Source organism: Microcebus murinus, chromosome 11 (genome assembly GCF_040939455.1).
Source record: "Microcebus murinus isolate Inina chromosome 11, M.murinus_Inina_mat1.0, whole genome shotgun sequence".
Classification (NCBI taxonomy): Eukaryota; Metazoa; Chordata; class Mammalia; order Primates; family Cheirogaleidae; genus Microcebus; species Microcebus murinus.
Genome location: NC_134114.1, coordinates 30960743 through 30981921, shown reverse-complemented (window position 1 = coordinate 30981921; position 21179 = coordinate 30960743). Strand labels below are relative to the sequence as shown.

Here is a 21179-nt window from a genome sequence, read left to right as displayed (position 1 = left end):
ACTGAGGCAGGAGGATTGCTTGAGCGCAGAAGTTTGAGGTTGCTGTGAGCTAGGCTGACGCCACAGCACTTACTCTAGCCTGGAGACTCTGTCTCAAAAAAAAGAAAAGGCTGTGTGATAGGTGTATGAGGCTACGTAATAGTGAAAAATAAAAGTTTACAAGCTAATTATTATTGATGTTATGAAAGCAGAAAATCATTTTTGCAATAGCCAAGCAATAACCAGACATTCAGATGGACAGTATATATTCATAAAATTTGTAGACTACAACCACTCTCCAAATACACATACAGTGTTTAAAAAATCATAGAAGTAAAAACACAGGCAAAAAATACAAGAAACATTCCCTGCTTGTATTCAGTCAGGTACAACTTATGCCCCTTCACACATAGCGCCAGTTCGCTATGGTATGTATTTCATCTTTGCATCATTTCTAATACTGGAGGTATAAATTGTGTAAAAGGCTTTTAGAGAGTTCTAATTTGTTTTATGCATTTTTTTTTCACATTTGACTCCATGAATGTGCATTATCACAACGTTGACTTTGTGTGTAAGCATTGTACATATACATAAAAATGTTGAAACTTTCTTAGTAAATGAAGAGATGTCCTTTTTGTATTAATACATCTACATTTGTGAAAAAAAGAATTTCTCAAGATATAGCTCTTTGGGCAACTGCGTATGTGGTGGTGACCCGTTGCAGTTTTTGATTGATCTTATCAGTAGGTAGAGGTAGGTTGTCTGATATTTCAGATAACCAGAGTTATAAAGCTGCTTGTATACAATTACCAACCATAGTGATATATGTTTATTGATAGATATGTTTATGTATTTTGCTTTTTGACCTATTTCTTTATGAATACAGTTCATCTCATAAATGATGTACTTGTATGACTGACACTGGTATACCTGTTTATGCTTGTAAAAATATGTGATTATTGCCTATTTTATTGTGTAAAATGGCCTATGAAGTGTTCTGTCATGTTTTATGTTTCTCAAATAAATCCCCTTTAAAAATGTAAATAAATGTCTTTTTTTTTTTTTTTTTTTTTTTTTTTAGATAGATTCTCATTTGTTGCCCTGGCTAGAGTGCAGTGGCATGATCATAGCTCACTGCAACCTCAAACTCATGAGCTCAGGTGATCCTCCTGCCTCCTGAGTAGCTGGGACTACAGGCATGCACCACAACACCCAGCTAATTTTTCTTTCTTTCTTTCTTTTTTTTTTTAAGTATAGGCAGGGTCTTGCTCTTGCTCAGGCTGGTCTTCCTGCTTTGGTCTCCCAGAATGCTAGGATTACACATGTGAGCCACCACACCTGACCAATAAATGTCTTTTAAATAACATTTTAAAAATTGTTTTTTCCAGAATTTTATTTTTAGGATTTTTATCATCTGGAATTGTGATTTTGGGGATTTTAGACTTTAGAGATTTTGATCTTTCAGGATTTCAGCATTGCAGATTATGGCATTTGGGATGGTGTCTTTTGAGATTATGGCCTTTTGACTGGACATAGCATTCAAAATGGAAAGATAAATATCTCTTTTTTTTTTTTTTTGCTTATTTAAAAAAATTTTCTATCTATCTATTTACGTATTCACTTTAAGAGACAAGGTCTCACTCTGTTGCCCAGGCTAGAGTGTAGTAGCATAGTCATAGCTTATTGCAGCCTCAAACTTCTGAACTCAAGTAATTCTCCTGGCTTAGACTCCTGGGTAGCTGGGACTACAGGCATGCACCACCATATCCAGCTAATTTTTAAAAACTGTTTTTTTAGAGACAGGGTCTTACTGTGTTACCCAGGCTGTTTTTCTCATCTTTAACTTCATTTTAAAAAGTAAAACCACATGCCCATGAACCTAAATTTAAAAGGTTCAAGGGGTTATAGATAAGGGAACTAACTATATGGCATGAAGGAGTCTTTTGGGATGATGGAACTATTTTGTATCTGATTATAATAGTAGTTATTCCAGTTTCTATGTGTTAAAATTAATGGAACCATATACCAACAGAAAAAATTCAATTTACATGTATGATAGATTAAAAAATGAAAAACAAAATGAAAGAATTTAAAAGTACAAAAAGGTATCTTTTCTTTCTCTCCTCTTATCCTTTCAGCTTTCCTTTCTGGAAGAAACCACTATGACCAATTTCTTATTTATTTTCTTAATTACTCTTAAACATTTAAACATTCAGGAGTAAATTAGGTGGAAGAGAAAGGAACTTAAATTTTTTTAAGTATTTTTCTGAGAATGCTTAAATTATTGCTCTTAGAATACATCTAAATATTATTAATCAATCTTGGCACTAATTTCAAAAATTATTTCTTCCACAGTTGGTAAACATGAATTGACTGGGCATAAAGTTGCTGTGAAGATACTCAACCGACAGAAGATTCGAAGCCTTGATGTTGTAGGAAAAATCCGCAGAGAAATTCAGAACCTCAAGCTCTTCAGGCATCCTCATATAATTAAACTGTAAGCTCTGTTTATGTTAAATATTGTCCAATTATCTTTTCATCATTTTTGTTAACCTACTTAATCTGACAAGTAAGAAAGATGACTGACACTTCTTTCTGTTTTCTGAGGGATTTGAAAAGTTTCTTCCTGTTCATGTATTTATCTAAGCCCATTCATGGTCAGTTAAGCCTATGTTCATGTTTTGCCCTTGTGCTTATCAGTTGTTATCCTTCTCATTCTTTCCTGTCTTGTGGACAGATGCCCTTCTGTGAGATAATGTTCAATGCCTCTGTTGCTGTAAAACCAGCAATAATTTGCTAGTAAAAACTCCTGACTTCTAGGCTGGGCGTGGTGGCTCATGCCTGTAATCCTAGCACTCTGGGAGGCTGAGACAGGAGGATCACTTGAAGTCATGAGTTCAGGATCAGCTTGAGCAAGAGTGAGACCTTATCTCTACTAAAAATAGAAAAAATTAGCCAGGCATGGTGGTAGGTGCCTATTTTAGAGGCTGAGGCAGGAGAATCACCTGAACCTAGGAGTTGGAGGTGGCAGTGAGCTATGATGATGCCACTGTACTCTTAACTGGCAACAGAGTGAGACTCTGTCTCAAAAAAGGAAAAAAAAAGAAAAGAAACAAACAAAAAACCCCCTCTTGACTTCTAAATTTCCACATGATGTCAGTTAGCCTCATTGAAAATAATGTAGTAGAAAGGGTTTTCCCCCAAGCTGCTTATATCTGACCATACAAAATAACAAAATTTCAGGAATCTAATATTTCAATAAGGCAGTAATCTTATAGTTGTTTTGCAATTGCCAGTTGTAGGGTCTACCAATAACTTATTTACTGCTCAGCTTCTGCTTTATTATGTAGGCTATAAATTAAACCTGCTTAGGCTTTTCTCCTGAACTGGCTACCTCAAAATTTGTTTTACTCTCATCTCTTCTCATCTGTTAAGGTGCATGGTTTTAAATACTGTCCATATGCTGATGACACCTAAATGTACATCTTCTGCTTTGAAATCTCTTCTGTGAACTCCAGATTCATATGCCCACTGTCAGCTTTACATCTCCATTTAGATGTTCACAGATATTTAAACATAGCCCAGCTGAAGTCTTTATTATGACTCTCCCAAAATTCTCTCCCACAGTTTTCACTTTCTTGGCTAATAGCCAGTTACCCAGGGCAAAAACTTAGGAACCATCCTTAACTTCCCTATTTCTCTCATTTCCTACCATCCATTCCATCTCTTCTTCAAAATGTACCTAGGATCCATTTCTCAGCTCCTTTATTGCCATCACCCTGGAATTAGCCACCTTTTTCGTCTCTCTCATGGACTCCTGCAGTAGCCTCCTGCTTCCACCTTTATCGTACGCAGTCAGTTCCTCACATTGCTGCTGTAGTTCTCCTTTTAATATGACAGATCACATGGGTACTCTACTTAAAACCTTCAGTAGCTTTTCATTTTCCTTGAAGTAAAAGCCAAATCTTCCTCCTGGTTTGTAAAATTCTGTGTCCTTGGCCTTCAGTTATACCTTTGACTACATCCTATTTCTCTCTCCCAGCTTACTCTGCTCTAGTCTTCTTACCATTCCTCAAACGTACCAAGCAGGCCTCCACCTGGGTACCTTTGTATTTGCTGTTCCCTTTTCCTGGTTCACCTCCTCTAGATAATGGTATAATTTGCTCCCATTCTTTCTTTAGACTCTGCCCAATTTTTATTTTATCAAAGGCTTTCCTTGAATGCTCTGTATGAAAAGATTTCTCCTTAGTTTGCTTTATTTCTCTTCATAGCATGTTCCACCACCTAAGATACTGCTTATTTATTTAGTGTCTGTTTCCTGGCTCCTAAAACATGAACTCCATGGGAACAGACAATTTTTATTCCCTTTAGTTTTCCTAGCTCCTAGCACAGCACCTGGCATATTATAAGTGCTTAGTAAATATTTATTGAATGAGTGAATATACATGTTATAATATTGGTAGACAATGTTTTCTCTCACCAGGTACCAGGTCATCAGTACACCATCTGATATTTTCATGGTGATGGAATATGTCTCAGGAGGAGAGCTATTTGATTATATCTGTAAAAATGGAAGGGTAAGCTGTTCTGATTTAATCCCATATATATTTTGTAACTCCCCTTTATCCCTTACTAGCATCAGAATGTCAGAGAGCAATAGAGGTCTATTTAATAACCAGTTCCCTTACTCATATCATAATGAACCTCACAGTTTGTATATTTTCTCAACGTCACATGATTTATTAATGACAGAATTGGATTGAGATCCCAGAACTCATAATCCTCAGACTGATGCTTCTAGGGTATACACATACATTTAAATTGTATCTTAAAGTATGTAATTAATCCTTATAAAATATATTATTACTTAAAGTCTAGGCCTGCTGTAGCCACATTGAAATTGCATTCATTTTTTGGTTTTAGAAATATGATGTACTTGAAGTAGTAAGAACAGGCTCCATTCAGGAGTTAGGAATTAGATATAAAGAATTTAGAGCTGGAAGGAACTTTAGAAGACATTTTGAGCACTACTTTAAGTTACAGATTCAAAAACTGAAAATTGCTCCCTGCTCATACTTTATTTCATACCCGGGTTACATGGTATGCAAAAGCCCCTTTCTGGAAGAGCTGTATCTAGCACCAAGAAGACAATTTTTTTACTCCTAACCTTAATTATGTTATTCACTCATTCATTTGTTCTGTATAGCATATCTGTTTACTTTCGTCAAAATCAAACTCATTAGCCAAGTTAATTTTGATTTTACTATTTCTTAATGTGGTTCATTTCTATTTGAGGCATCCCCCTTCTCTTCACCAGAAAAAAAAGTTCTGCCTAGAAAAATGGTTATAGGTACAAGTTGCGTTGACATCTTTTTCTTATCTTTTCTTTCTGTTTTTATTTCTTTGTCATTTTGTTTTACCTGTGGGTATTCAGTTTTACCTATTGAATATTAAAATTTCAGCTGCCATATTTTCTATTTCAAAGATCATTCTTCTTTTCTGAAATTTTCTTTTCTTTAAAAAGTCTGATGTAATAACCAAGTCTGTCTGAGGATCACAGTTTTTTAAAGTTTTCTTCTGTTCCATATTGTTTATGTACCTTTTGTGCTCTCTGTTCCTATTTTTTTTCTGTTCATTTTATTTGTCTTTGTCCTTTGTGTGTGGCCTTTCCTCAAATATCTGGTGATTCTTGGTTATCCACTTAATATTTAAGAGTGAAGTACTAAATACCATGTTCATGGGAGTGGAACTTGTTGATTGGTGGGCTTTCCCATAGGTTGAATAGGTAATTGACTTGTTCATATTATTAGGGTACACCAAATGTCAGTAATCACAAATATGTTTTCTTGAATCAGATATTCATTCCAAAAGAAATCTTCCAATTTCCTTGGAGGCATTAGCTTAGCTGTCAGTGCCTCAGAAGCTGAGTGGGGAAAAGGGCTGCAAGTCTCATTAGTTAGTATGCTCACTTTCACTTAATCCCCATGTTTTCTTATGATCCCTGCCTTGGTGTCCTTGAGAACAGAGTTGGATCAGCCTTACAAGTTGTAAGTAGGTCTTATTCCTCAGTAGGGGTGAGTTTAAAAGCTTATTTTCAGTCATTTTTCCTGTTTTCAGCCTACTTCTCACTTCCTTCAGCAGTTCCCAATGTTTCCGATTTCTAAGCCTTTCCAGGGTTCTATGTGCAGAGAAGTTTATGTCTTATTGGTTTCCACCCCTGTGACCTTCAGTTTCAGATTTCTCCTGTTGGCTCAGTCTTTATTGTTGTTCAACCACTGTCCAGCTTGGTGACTCCTCTTGATTACTGCTGTCTCTTTTCTTGTTCTTTTTGTCTTTATATGCCTCATTTACACTGATGTCATTTAAGTGATGTTTCAAGGATTGTAAACAAAAGATTCAACCTGCCATGTTTAATTGGAAATATGCTTTGACTTTTGTAATCTTTCTTTATAGATATCCCCTGCTTCATCCTTTATACTGTTATTTGTTGTGAGTAGAGTATAATTTTTATTTTTGTAGCCTATCTAGTTATTTTACCTCTTATATTTTGTTTAACCAGCTAAGTTTTCTCCTATTCTTTCATATTTTGAACAGATACTCTTTTTTTCTCCATAAACCTCCATTTTCTCTAGAAATGAAAGTGTTAGATTGCTAAAGGATTAGTATTTTTTTTCTAGAGGAAGGGTATCTCATAGTACTTCAATAGTTTTAAATTTTCTTTAAAAAGAAATTACTAGTTTGTCTTTTATCCCAGATTATCCAGGCTATTTAAGGTGTGAAAGTCTAGTTTTCGAATGTTAATTCATGACCTGTGTTAGAGAATTGCATTTTAGAGTCTTTTGCCTAGAGGATTACTGGCTTATTAATTAAATATGACTTCTTGGGAGCAGGCATGTCCACGTAATGTTTATCACTTATGTTGAAAAAATCATAAAAAAAGAAAATATGGATAGAGAAGTTTTAAAAGAATATTTAAAAAAATGTAGTTGCAGCATAAGATGCTTTTTCATTACATGCTAAAGGTAAATGCTTTTATATTTTATAAAATGAATTAAGGTTTTTTGTTAAAATTAAAACACTTTTTATTTCAGGAGATATAACAACATGGTTGTTTGCAAGTTCAGTTCACGAACAGTGCTTAAATGTTACTTCCTCATAGTCTAAAATAGTATTCCCCACTCCAACATCATTCTGTGTACTCATATTTTGCTTTTTTTTTCTTCAAAGCATTATCATTCCTTGACATTACATTTATTTGTCTATTTTCATCAATTAGGGCTTTAGTTTTATTCACTGCTATATAATGAATTATCTAAAACAGTGTGTAGCATATTGAAGGTATTCAATAAATATTTGTTAAAGGAATGAAAGATTAAACATTTCCAATTTATAGGACAAAACATGCCAAGTTTCAAGTACAAATTTGAACCATTTGAAATAGCTAATGAGATGTAAAGGAAGGCAATCTAATACAATATAGTCATATGTAAATTATATTATTAGAAAGTGAAGTTACTGATTTGGTTTCTAGGATCTGTTTAGCATTTCTGTTTTGTGCTGCATGTTATCTCCTCCCCATGTCAAACATATCTCATGAGTAAAAATCATTTGGAAGGTTTTATGCATTTTGCAATTTTATAGGTTGGGGAATTATAGGTAAATGAATTTATTTTGAAAGACACACCTTTAAGATGCCTCTCTGCTTTTCTTAGCTGGATGAAAAAGAAAGTCGACGTCTGTTCCAACAAATTCTTTCTGGTGTAGATTATTGTCACAGGCATATGGTGGTCCATAGAGATTTGAAACCTGAAAATGTCCTGCTTGATGCACACATGAATGCAAAGATAGCTGATTTTGGTAAGGATATTTTTATAGTTTCATATGTTCACTATGTTTAGCAAACATAAGTAGCATTCTTCAGATAACTTTCATATATTAGACTGAGTATCTCAAAGTATCCATACTTTTTGTCTATGAACGTACAGAAGGAGAAAAGCTAAGGAATTCTCTTTTCTTAGCTTTATGTCTTTAAAATTGAGTTTTATGATAGTTGGTAAACAATTCCAATTCAAGTTGGCAGCATTAGCGAGATCATTTGAAAAGAGAAGGTTGCAAACTTGTTTCTAGTATGTTCTTTTGGTCAAGTATGGAAAGAAAAAGAAACTGGGATGGAATTATTCAAAACTTTGAAAGCCAGAAGGTGAACTATTTGAGGAAAATTATCTTTAAAAAATTTAAATGATAAAAAACCATAATTTTACCTTGAAGAACATTACTTTGATTGTTAAAAATGAATTTATTTTTCCATTTTTCTATATAAATTGCCACTGACATTATTAAATCGAAGAGAAAAATGAATTTCTGCAACTCTTACTTTGGTTGGTTTTAATTCAATTGAGAGGAAATTCTTTCCCTTTATATTAGTAACAGTAGTCTAGAAAGAAAAAATTTTAAAAAGAGGAAATTCTTATAAATATTTTCCTAAGTTTTGAATAAATAAATTCACACACATTTATATATGTGTGTATATATATATTTAAATATATAATGCCAGGTGCAGTGGCTCACACCTGTATTCCCAGTGACTTAGGAGGCTGAGTCAGGAGGATTGCTTAAGGCCAGGAGTTTATGACTAGTTTGAGCAACATAGCGAGACCTTGTCTCTAAAAAAATAAAAATAAAAAATTAACCAGGCAAGGTGGCATGTGCTTGTAGTACCAGCTGCTCAAGAGGCTGAGGCAGGAGGATTGCTTGAGCCCAGGAGTTTGAGGCTACAGTGAGCTATAATAATGCCACTGTACTCTAGCCTACGTAACAGAGTGAGATCTCATCCATAAAATAAGATAAGATAAAATAAAATAAAATGAAGTAACTCTATAGAGATTCACTGAACAGTGCCAGCCAAACCTGAACTGGTTTTTTTTGTTTGTTTGTTTTGGTTTTGGTTTTGTGGCTGGCTAAATTATTTTAATTCCTTATTCATAAGTTGTCATGATTTTATAGAGTGTATTTCTAAGGGGGCAAAAGTTTCATTTTGGAGTAAAACTATAAGGTAACTTAGAGATTCAAAATTATTACGGTTATTTTTTGAAGAATCTGAACAGGGTGAATAGAAACTTTGAATTTTAATCCTTCTGTTCTAGATTATTTTTCCCTAGCAATTTCTGTATTAATTAAAGTTAAATATACCAAGTTTATTCTAGTAAGCAATAGCTTAATGTATACTCATTAAAAACTCCAACAATGCACTAACTTTATATGAAACAGATTGCACATTTTAGGGCATAATGGCAGAATATTTGGGAACAGTAAAGATTATAGAATTTTGTTGAAGAACAAAATGATGATTTATCACTTTAATGGAAACTCAATTTTATTATTTAATGGGGTTTTGTTTTTATTTTTGTCCTTGGGAAATCTTGAGTAGCTGATTTTGTGCACTTTCAGGTCTTTCAAACATGATGTCAGATGGCGAATTTTTAAGAACAAGTTGTGGCTCACCCAACTATGCTGCACCAGAAGTAATTTCAGGAAGGTAGTATTTGATACCCTCCTATCACCAAAACATTTGTAATTGTCTTTTGCTTCTAGATTTTGTTAATTAATAGTATCATATTTAATTCTAGTGAAAGGAAAGAAATATAAGGCTTAGTCTTTTCTTATCCAGGAGTATTCATTTTAAGAATAAAACATTGTAAGTGACTAAGGGTTAAGGACTCCATTTATAGAGGAGAATGTTGGTTTAAGGAAAAGAGTATTTTAATTTTTTTCCTGTTGGAAGAAATTACAGGTTTAAAACTAGTGAGTTTTAAAGGTAGGTAAGACACTGAAAACTTGAATAATACGGAAATATATAGTAGTTAGAAATGGTTTACAATTTACTTAAATAATTAAATGTGTAATATGTAGCTTTTTGTTTTCTTTTTTCCTTAAATGGCTTTTCGTATTAGCTTTAGTTTAGACTTCATTGATGTTGAAACTTCAGTCTTTAAATCTTTTGGAGACTAATACTGTAAGAATTCTAACCTCTCAGTTTACTAACCACTAGCAGTGAGAACGTGAATGTATACTCATTAATGTATACTCATATACTGTACAGTGCAGCTTTTTGAATAGTTTAGAAAACAGAAGAGTTTAATTTTTTAGAAAGTAACTCCTTGTTTTTTATTAAACCACTGAAATTGAAAATAGAGTCGGCAGGGCGTGGTAGCTCACGCCTGTAATCCTAGCACTCTGGGAGGGCGAGGCAGGCGGCGGATCGCTCAAGGTCAGGAGTTCGAGACCAACCTGAGCAAGAGCGAGACTCCGTCTCTACTAAATAAAGAAATTAATTGGCCAACTAAAAATATATAGAAAAAATTAGCCGGGCATGGTGGCGCATACCTGTAGTCCCAGCTACTAGGGAGGCTGAGGCAGGAGGATCGCTTGAGCCCAGAAGTTTGAGTTTGCTGTGAGCTAGGCTGACGCCAGGGCACTCTAGCTCGGGCAACAGAGTGAGACTCTGTCTCAAAAAAAGAGAAAAGAAAATAGAGAAGCTTTTTACTAGCTTTTATAATAAACTTTTAATAACTTTTCATCTAAATCATTTTTTTTAATATTTCACATCTTGATTAACTCAGAATACAGAAATATTGTAGTATTTTCTATTTTCATAATCTTGTTTGCCTAGATAGACTGCTCAAAGAAATGAGATTTGTTTAAAGTCATGGCCATGAATAAGGCAGGAGTAGCTAATTTTAGATTTATCAAGTTTCATCATTATCTTTTTATATGAACTTACTGTCTAAAATTCAGTTTAAAATTATTTTATTTGTGTTTATCTTAATTCTTCTGGAAAGAAAACAATTCGGTACATGGATACTGTGGGCACTGTTAATTAAATAAATAAAAAGAAATGTGCTGCAATTATGCATATATTACTGAAATTTAATTTTCCAACTTTGGATAAGGTCTTTCTATAAGGTCTAGGTGAATGGGAACTTTTGCTTTCAAAAGAGTATTTATTGATCAGTTCAACAATGTATCAATTTAAAGAAATCTTTTCCCTGAAGCCATACTTTGAATGGGTGATCTAACTAGTCTGCAGCTAGTTAGTGCAGTTGGCTACAGTGTACTGCAAATAGAACTTTAAAATCTTCTGTGAATCAGTGAGGTTGGCTTTCTTCCACAGCCTCGGGCCCTTTTACCTTGGTGTAAGGGGTCTTCAGTTATAATGAATAGTGGGTACAGAGTCTATCATTAGAGAACATTCTCAGTTGAGGAAACATCATTTAATCTCTCCTTTAATTCAGCAGTGATATGTTTGTTCACAGTTTGGCCCTATTGGTTGGGTCCCTTGAGGGCTGTAGTAAAGTTGAATTTTACCATGGTCTGTAATTTACAAAACTTCTTAACTTGGTGTTCAAAGATAATACTGATTGGCCGGGCGCTGTGGCTCACGCCTGTAATCCTAGCTCTTGGGAGGCCGAGGCGGGCGGATTGCTCAAGGTCAGGAGTTCAAAACCAGCCTGAGCAAGAGCGAGACCCCGTCTCTACTATAAATAGAAAGAAATCAATTGGCCAACTGATATATATATAAAAAATTAGCCGGGCATGGTGGCACATGCCTGTAGTCCCAGCTACCAGGGAGGCTGAGGCAGAAGGATCGCTCGAGCCCAGGAATTTGAGGTTGCTGTGAGCTAGGCTGACGCCACGGCACTCACTCTAGCCTGGGCAACAAAGCGAGACTCTGTCTCAAAAAAAAAAAAAAAAAAAAAAAAAAAAAAAAGATAATACTGATGAAAATAAGATCTTTATGTGTAGTGTGCAGCAGTGGCTATAAACACCATCTTTTGATTACTAATTCTTTATGAAATATACATATTTGAAATTTTTGATTAATTGATTGCTTCTTAAGTTACAAATGATTATTTAATCCAATTGATATTTCCTGTTGCAGATTATATGCAGGCCCAGAGGTAGATATATGGAGCAGTGGGGTTATTCTCTATGCTTTATTATGTGGAACCCTTCCATTTGATGATGATCATGTGCCAACTCTTTTTAAGAAGATATGTGATGGAATCTTTTATACCCCTCAGTATTTAAATCCTTCTGTGATTAGCCTTCTGAAACACATGCTGCAGGTGGATCCCATGAAGAGGGCCACAATCAAAGATATCAGGTAATAAAGCAATTTGGAAATTGTTAGATCTATAATATCCATAATATAAGTTAACTAAAAGAAAAAGTTACAGAATAGTGTAATGTAAATTTTATGTGAAAATAATGCATAGACACATTTATCTATTTTAGATACTAAACAAGTTGCTTTAGAGAAGTAAGATTGGTAGGAGGAAAAGCATTCACTTTTTACTTATGCATCTTTATTTTGAGACTACTACAGTGAACATTATATTACTTTTTAAATTTTAAATAAAAAGCTAATGAAAAATAAAAAGGACCCAAGTGGAGTGTTAATGAAATTTTGTAGTAGTTCTTTATAATGAACTTTTAATAACTTTCATAGTATGCTTCATATTTGACTTTAATGTATTATTAGGATTAATATTTTTTAATAATAAATTCATTGCTCTTTCAGTTTTAATCTCATGAATTACGGTATTTTTTTCCTCCTTAATCACAAGGAATGAGAAAATTTTAATTGAATCAATGGTATGTTTTTTCTAGTAGTATATATTGAATCACATGAAATTGCTGTTTTGGTAAAAGCTACTCTTACCAATTTCATATGATTCAACCTAATAGTTTAAATAAAGCAGAAGTAATGATGACAGATCTTTTCAAATTTAAGTGAGCCATTTCTGAGGAAGACTTAAAAAATATATACTGCAAACTTTGTTTCTTCTACCATCATTTCCTTTCCTTCTTTTCCTCCCATGGAAATTTCTCTTTTGGTATGCTAATGGATATACCACATATTTCTCTTGGATCAAGGGAGAAGGAATAAAGAAATCAGATAGGGATCTAGGAATAGCAAATAGGAAAGCATTAGGGTGATGAACAAGGAAAGATTAGATGTGGAACTTGTACCTTGATTACTTTCCATTTACTCCATATGCTTTAGATTAGCCAAAAAAGAGACCATGAAAGGCAGGGTGTGATTTTACTACCAGAGGGAAAGGACAAATCATTCTCTATATTTTAAAATATCTAAGAAATGGTTTTGCTTATATTTTACATATTTTTTCCAATTAAGATGTAATATATAACAATTAGAAAAACACCAGAAAAATAGAGAAGACAATAAAACTAATCTTTAGTACCATCACCCAGAAGATATCATTGTTCATTTGGGTTTTTTCCTCTCTTGATTTTTTTTAGTTCTGTCATAGTTTTGACATAGGTCAGGTTAAAGAAGTCCTTTTATATTTGAGATTAGGGAATTGGAATAGGAAATCATTCGGAGAGCATATCCTTTTGAGTCCATAGAACTGGGTAGCAATCCTGGTTCTGCCATATACTGTCCTCGTGACCTTGAGCAAGTTCCTTGATATATTTTAACCTCAGTTCCTTCATTTAAAACAAAGGGATATTATTATCTTTGTAGAATTGTTTTGAGGATGAGGGAAGATAATGTATAGTGTATAGTGTTTAGTACTTACTGTGTTTAACTTAAGTGTTTAACACAATAAGTTCTCAATAAATGGTAGTTGTCTACTATTTTTGTTGTTACATTATTTTCACTTAATATTATATCAAAAGAGTATTAAAATGAAGTCCCATATTATGTTTTCTCTCTCAGCTGGAAATAAGCTGTTTTTTTTCATTGTTTGTCATTGTCATTCATTGTAAAACTTTATTTATTAATTTTGAGACAGAGTCTCGCTCAGTTGCCCGGGCTAGAATGCCATGGTGTCATCGTAGCTCACTGCAACCTCAAACTCCTAGGCTCAAGCAGTCCTCTTGCTTCTGCCTTCAGAGTAGCTGGGACTACAGGCATTCTCCATGATGCTGGCTAATTTTTTTTTTCTTTTCTATTTTTAGTAGAGACAGGTCTTGCTCTTGCTCAGGCTGGTCTTGAACTCCTGAGCTCAAACAATTTGCCCATCTTGGCCTCCCAGAGTACTAAGATTATTATAGGCGTGAGCTACCGCACATGACTTCATTCTAAAATTTTAAATAAAAGTGTAGACATTTCTTTTTCTGTTGCTACGTGAATGCATTCTCACCCATAAAATCAGAGGGAGACCAGAACATTTCCCTTGATATATACAATGAAGTGTGTACTAGAAAAAGAAAATTAAAGTGTAAAAAATAATACAATATAGGTATAAATATAAATGAATTCATATCCTAAATTCTCTAAACTGTTACTTTCAGTCTCAGCTCTACTCAGAATCCTCCTCACCCTGCCATTTTTTCTCAGGGAACATGAATGGTTTAAACAGGACCTTCCAAAATATCTCTTTCCTGAGGATCCATCATATAGTTCAACCATGATTGATGATGAAGCCTTAAAAGAAGTATGTGAAAAATTTGAGTGCTCAGAAGAGGAGGTTCTCAGCTGCCTTTATAATAGAAATCACCAGGACCCTTTGGCAGTTGCCTACCATCTCATAATAGATAACAGGAGAATAATGAATGAAGCCAAAGATTTCTACTTGGCGACAAGCCCACCTGATTCTTTTCTTGATGATCACCATCTGACTCGGCCCCATCCTGAAAGAGTGCCATTCTTGGTTGCTGAAACACCAAGGGCACGTCATACTCTCGATGAATTAAATCCACAGAAATCCAAACATCAAGGTGTAAGGAAAGCAAAATGGCATTTAGGAATTAGAAGTCAGAGTCGACCAAATGATATCATGGCAGAAGTATGCAGAGCAATTAAACAATTGGATTATGAATGGAAGGTAAGAAAGAAAGAACATTTTTTAAAAAATGTTATTAATTTAATTTTCTTCAAAGCTTTAAAAAATAGCTATCTTAATAAGCAAAAGAGAGAACATTTTGATTATTAGCACACTTGGCAAACCTATAGTCTATAAAAATGTTTTATAGAAGAATTGCTTTTGACTTCATCTTTTTCATGCCATATTCTAGGTTGTAAACCCATATTATTTGCGTGTACGAAGGAAGAATCCTGTGACAAGCACATACTCCAAAATGAGTCTACAATTATATCAAGTGGATAGTAGAACTTACTTATTGGATTTTCGTAGTATTGATGGTATGTACATCACACAAAGCAATGTAGATGATATATTAGACCTTGTTACTTGGTTTTTTAGTCTTTGATTCTTTTGAAGCTTCTTGACTAAGATTTTTTGTTCATTGGAACTGTTGATGTTTTATAGGACCTTAAATGAAATATGAAAAGAAAGTGAAGAGTGGAAAGCACTGAGCTGAGAGTTAGGAGAGTTGAGTTCTAGACATACCTTTCTGTTCATTTGTTACCTTGGGCAAGTCACTTCTCTGGGTTTGTTTACTTATCAATAAAATGAGGGGTTAAGATATTTCCAAGAGACCTTCCAAATATTAAGTGTGTTGACACTATGTTTTTAATATAGGAGAATTAATTTTTACTGCTAGAGAATGATGTTTATTAAGCTCCAGGTTATTAGTTTACTGGGTTCTTAATCTTGGATTGCAGCTGATGAGTAGCTACATACTATACCCAGTCTTGATCAGCCATTACAAGAGTACATACTGTGTGTAAAAAGGAGAGTGGTTTAACATAGGCTCATTGTTATTTGTATTTAAAATAAAATAAACATGCTCTTGATAGCTGGTCTCACTTAAGGAAGCAAATTCAATACTGTTATAAAAATTTTGTGGGTAGGTCATAGACTATAATAAATTGAAATTTTTTTTACCCAGATGAAATTACAGAAGCCAAATCAGGGACTGCTACTCCACAGAGATCCGGATCAGTTAGCAACTATCGATCTTGCCAAAGGAATGATTCAGATGCTGAGGCTCAAGGAAAATCCTCAGAAGTTTCTCTTACCTCATCTGTGACCTCACTTGACTCTTCTCCTGTTGACTTAACCCCAAGACCTGGAAGTCACACAATAGAATTTTTTGAGATGTGTGCAAATCTAATTAAAATTCTTGCACAGTAAACCTAAAACTTTGCTTATTTCTTTGATAGCAATAAGCATGCATAATAAGTCATAGCCAAATGCTTCCATTTATAATCAAGTTATACATAATTATAACTGAGGATTGGCCTTTGGAATGCAGTTTGCACAGGGATTGGAACATGATTTATAGTTAAAAGCCTAATGTGTGGAAATGAATTAAGATCATTTTGTTGTTCATCGTTCAGTAGACATATAGCATAATATACACAATGGATTGTAGGTCTCTCAGGCTCACTTGAATTTTGGCTATTTTATACTTAGTGTACACAGGGCTTTGAGACTATTAATTTACCATAAAGGCCTTTATATATTATTACATGTTGATGTGTTATATATTTGCTTCATAAATTCATTCAGTAAATATTTGCCTACAATTCCCAGAGACCTTTTATAGGTGATTTTGTTTCCTGGGCTCCTTAACTTATAACTAGTATCTTCTAACAGTAACAACAGTCTGGATAACTTTTTCCATATCTCCCTCTTAAAATTCTATAGTGTGTGGTTGTATCAGATGTTAGGCCCAATTTGAATTTTTTTCTTTAGTTTCATAAAGTCCCAAAACACACAGAATATATATGTTCAGATACTCTAGTGAAAAGTTAATCTTACAGTTTGTCCCACTATATTCTGTACATAAAGTGTTTTTTTTTGTTATTAAATCTGAGTTGCATATACTGTAAATAAATCATGTTGTTTTTGCCAATTTCACAAATCCTCTGGCTTATCATATCAGTCAGTATTGAGTGTATGCAAAAATGTGTAGTCATTTGATTATGTATTTTTAAAGTTGATCCAGTACATAGAAAGAATATTTCTTACAAACTTTAAATGCTTGAATATGACTTTTCCCCCCAAATTTTATTATGAACATTTTTAAGGAAAATTAATATAGGGTGATCACATGTTTATCAACCATTTAGATTCAACAATTGTGTTTTGCCATATTTGTTTTCTCTATACCTATATATGTATAAAGATACAGATATGCGTGTGTGTGTGTATGTGTGTGTGTGTGTACATATATGTTTTTTGTCCTAAACTATTTGGATGTTACAGATATACTTACTGCCCTTAAATACTTTAAGTATTTCCTCAAAATAATGACATTCTCCTAAAAAATCATAATACCAATATAAAATTAATAATTCCCTAATATCATCTAATACTCAATCCATATTTAAATTTCCCCAGTTGTCCTCCAAATTACTTCGATAGCTGGTTATTTCATAGTTCATATTCAAGTTTACATATTGCATTTGGTTATATCTCTTTAGTCAAATACAACATTATTTTGATAAAATGTGGAACAAATCAGTTCTTCTAAATGGTCACGTTTGTTTTGCCTTTTAATTATTTTAAAAAATAAGCATTATGGGAACTGTCTAAAGATATTTAATCTTCCTAAGATCTCTGATTTACATTTATATTTTCTTTTTCTCACTCTTAATAATAGCATCACATAATACATGTAAATGAAGATTTAAAGTCACCTCATATAAAATTGGTATCATGTGTATGCTAAGAAAAAATATTGTACCACTCATATTGCCTTATATTAGCTTCACAATATTGATTTATTTTGGTATTAAGCATTTTTCCCATTGCAACATAGCTATCTTTTTTCTATTTTAAGAATTGTTGTATTTTAGGATCATTTTGGGCAAATGCAGTGAGCATCTATGTAACCAGATGAGAATGTACTCAAATGTCATGATAGCTTGCATAAATGATTACTCTAGTTGCAGATTTAACTCCAGCACCTCAAAAATCATGCACTGAATTCAACAGAAAAATCTTGTTTCTTTTTGTCCAGAGTTTGTTCTATTCAACTTTGAATTTGAAAGCTGTACAAAGTAATAGAAGTTTCATTTAAATATGTGCTCAAAACCTGTATTTATAAATTTTATATGGCCCTCTGGTTTGAGGATATTGATTTCACTTAAGTTCTCTAAATGCAGCATTATGTTCCTGATATTAAGAACAGAAGACTGTATTTTTAAAGTTACAGATTTGTATATAGAACTAAATAATGTCTCTATAAGCTCTTGGGAGAGGGGAAGAAAAGGAGGAACCAGTTAAATAGGACCTTCTAAAAATTGTTAATTTTGTAAACTTTGCTTCATTTATAAGTTATTGTGATTCCTTTAGTGAGGTTTATTTTGAAGATATTTAAATATTGCACTTGTACAAATAGTATGATAAATGCACAGATTATTGCAGTAAATTCTTTTTTAAGCTTGGATATTTGAAATAACTTTTGGTTAAGTGTGTCAAGGTTGCAACAGGACTTTCACAAATTTATTGTAGTTTGCAAATTCTTACCAATATTGAAGAGGTAAGGGGAGTGAATGCAAATAATTTTTAATCTTTTTTTAGTATCTTTTCAGCAATTTATATTTTTTGTGATTTTATGCAACCATATTTTTACTTTGTCTTGACAACTGAAAGATGTATAAGGTTTTGCCAGAAATGTACTGTATACATAGTTTTAAATATAACAGATTTTACTGATATGTAAAAATTTTGCCATTAAAATAATTGATTTCTCATTGAGAGGAACTTTTCTACCAGGTTGGGGCATATGGGAGCTTAATATATCAGATCTAATTTAAAGTAATTTCACCAAAATAAACTCCATTGCTCTTTATTTTTTTTTCTTAATATGCTTTTATAGTTTTTCAGAATTTTAGATGATTTTATACAAAATCCTTCCCTCCTTGCCCCTCAGTACCCTTTTTGCTCTTGTAGTGATGCTGTCAAACACTGAATTAATATTTGGTGTAGTCTGTGGCTAGATGTAGAACTCCATTCATCTATGTTCCAACAGGCATCTTTGTAATGAAAGAAAAATGTGTGTTGTCCAAATCTTTTGTTTCTCAATTCCTTCCCCCATTTCTCCATCCACAATAGAAATCTTATTTTCATCGTGAGTACTGACAAGATGAATGAATTCCACATACAACATAATTGTAAAGTGGTAGAAGGTAGATACCAATCTTTGTGGTTCATGTATATTTTGGCCAGAGTATATTTAAATATACAGTTTCAAGTACTTTGACTTAGAAAGATGGTATAATAAAGAAAAATTTCATACTTCATCTGTTACAATGTGCTTGCTTTTCTGACCTCTGGGAAAATGAAATGGGTAAAAAAAGCTTGTTCATGGCTGAATATCTGCGCACCTTTATTTTTAACAGTGTACCTAAATATTAAAATATAGTGGTGGACCACATTTTAGTACTCCAACATTGTGATTTTTGTCTCAACTGAATTAGTTTTGATTTCATACAAAATTCAACCACCTAAATAAAATATTAAAATATATACAATAAAAGCCAAAGCAGCTATCATTCAACAGTTGCCTGACATTTAGATTTGGTTAGAATTCCACTACTGTTAGAATTCAATTAGTATTAAATTTTGTATCCCTATGGCATTATTAGGCAGGGCTTGTGCTAAATTTCATTCTAGATCTTTAAAACTACAAAAGAAAACAGTGCTAAAGAGTGTTAAGAATAGCATAGTGGAATTTTAGGAGACTGATAAATTGCTCTAGGTGTTTGCCTTGACTGTACAAAATAGTATAAGAAACTCTCTTGTTTGAAACTTCAATATTTTGAGAATTATTTTGCTTATTGTAAATATTAATAAACCATTTGATTTATTGTAAATGCCAATAGATGGTAGCTGTGATAAATTTAGAGGATTTTTGGCAACTTAGAATATGATCACGTTATCTATAAAAAGTGTGGGAAATGAATGAAATATATAATAAGCAAATCAAGATCACAGACCAAAGTAAGAGAAATGGTGGGTGAAGTACTAAAACTTAGTGGGGGGGCGGGTATATACATATATAATGAGTGAGATGTGCACCATCTGGGGGATGGTCATGATGCAGACTCAGACTTGTGGGGGGAGGGGGGAAATGGGCATTTATTGAAACCTTAAAATCTGTACCCCCTTAATATGCCAAAATAAAAAAAAAAAAACTTAGTGGGAAGTAGCCTTTACCAGAGTAGAGGTGAGTCAAGGTTGAGTTACTTGAAAATTAAGGAAAGACCCCTACAAAGGGGTGCATTTTCAAGCACCATTAATTATTCACTCTGCAAACTATCCCCTCATATAGCTACTGTGAACCAATGGCACAACAAATGTGACCATAGACCAATCCTGTTCTGAGCATCTTGTTAGGGAGATACATATTTTTAACACTTTGTATAGAGGTATAACATCAACAGAAAAGTGTACAAATAAACATTTGGCTCAGTAAATTTTTAGTGTTTCAGGTATACAGTTAATGTGGCCATGTAAACCTCTACCTAGATTAAGAAACACTGTTACCACACTAGTGTATTTTATAATTAATATCAGAAGTGATATATTATCACTTCTGCCCTATTCTATAGGTAATACAGAGCAACCCTGGGATGAGAACTACACAAGCATGTGAATCCAGGAGTGGGAATCACTGGAGGCCATCGTGGAGGCTAGCCCAGTTATGCATTGATCATTTTGAAAATAGTGGTTCACTTAGGTAGGTCATACAAATGTTAATGCATCTAATCAAACAATAAAAATAAAAGTCACATCTGATATCTCAAGTGATATCAGAAAAGTCTGGAAGTACTGGGGAGCTGCCAAGATCTTTTGGTGAATACAATTTTTCCAAAATCATAATTTTTGCCTAAAATCTTTATCATTGTCAATACTGTCAATTGTTTTTCTTTTTTCTTTTATTGAGACAGAGTCTCACTCTGTTGCCTGGGCTAGAGTGCCGTGGCATCAGCCTAGCTCACAGCAACCTCAAACTTCTGGGCTCAAGCGATCCTCCTGCCTCAGCCTCCCTAGTAGCTGGGACTACAGGCATGCGCCTGTAGCCAGGCATGCCTGGCTAATTTTTTCTATATATTTTTGGTTGGCCAATTAATTTCTTTCTGTTGTTAGTAGAGATGGGGTCTCACTCTTGCTCAGGCTGGTCTCGAACTCCTGACCTTGAACAATCCTCCCGCCTTAGCCTCCAGAGTGCTAGAATACAGGCATGAGCCGCCGTGCGCCCAGTCTTTCAATTGTTTTTCTTGAAGTAGTAGGTTCCCTGTGTTCATTTTCGAG

The 21179-nt window shown here is 33.7% G+C and overlaps 1 protein-coding gene across 4 annotated transcripts in view; it reads left to right on the top strand.

Annotated features, from left to right (window-relative positions):
• Positions 1 to 18684, top strand: part of PRKAA1 (protein kinase AMP-activated catalytic subunit alpha 1) — a 30094-nt gene extending 11410 nt beyond the window's left edge. For 2 of the 4 annotated variants that reach the window (XM_012777786.3, XM_012777785.2), the window contains 8 exons: positions 2335 to 2476; positions 4463 to 4556; positions 7692 to 7836; positions 9427 to 9514; positions 11918 to 12142; positions 14348 to 14834; positions 15025 to 15151; positions 15802 to 18684. In XM_012777786.3, coding sequence (XP_012633240.1) covers positions 2335 to 2476; positions 4463 to 4556; positions 7692 to 7836; positions 9427 to 9514; positions 11918 to 12142; positions 14348 to 14834; positions 15025 to 15151; positions 15802 to 16046 — 1553 coding nt within the window. In that variant the 3' untranslated portion in view covers positions 16047 to 18684. Of the gene's footprint in view, positions 1 to 1116; positions 1140 to 2334; positions 2477 to 4462; positions 4557 to 7691; positions 7837 to 9426; positions 9515 to 11917; positions 12143 to 14347; positions 14835 to 15024; positions 15152 to 15801 lie in introns of those variants that run through there. The other 2 variants (XM_076007989.1, XM_076007990.1) reach the window with 2 other exon arrangements.
• The last annotated feature ends 2495 nt before the right edge of the window (positions 18685 to 21179 follow it).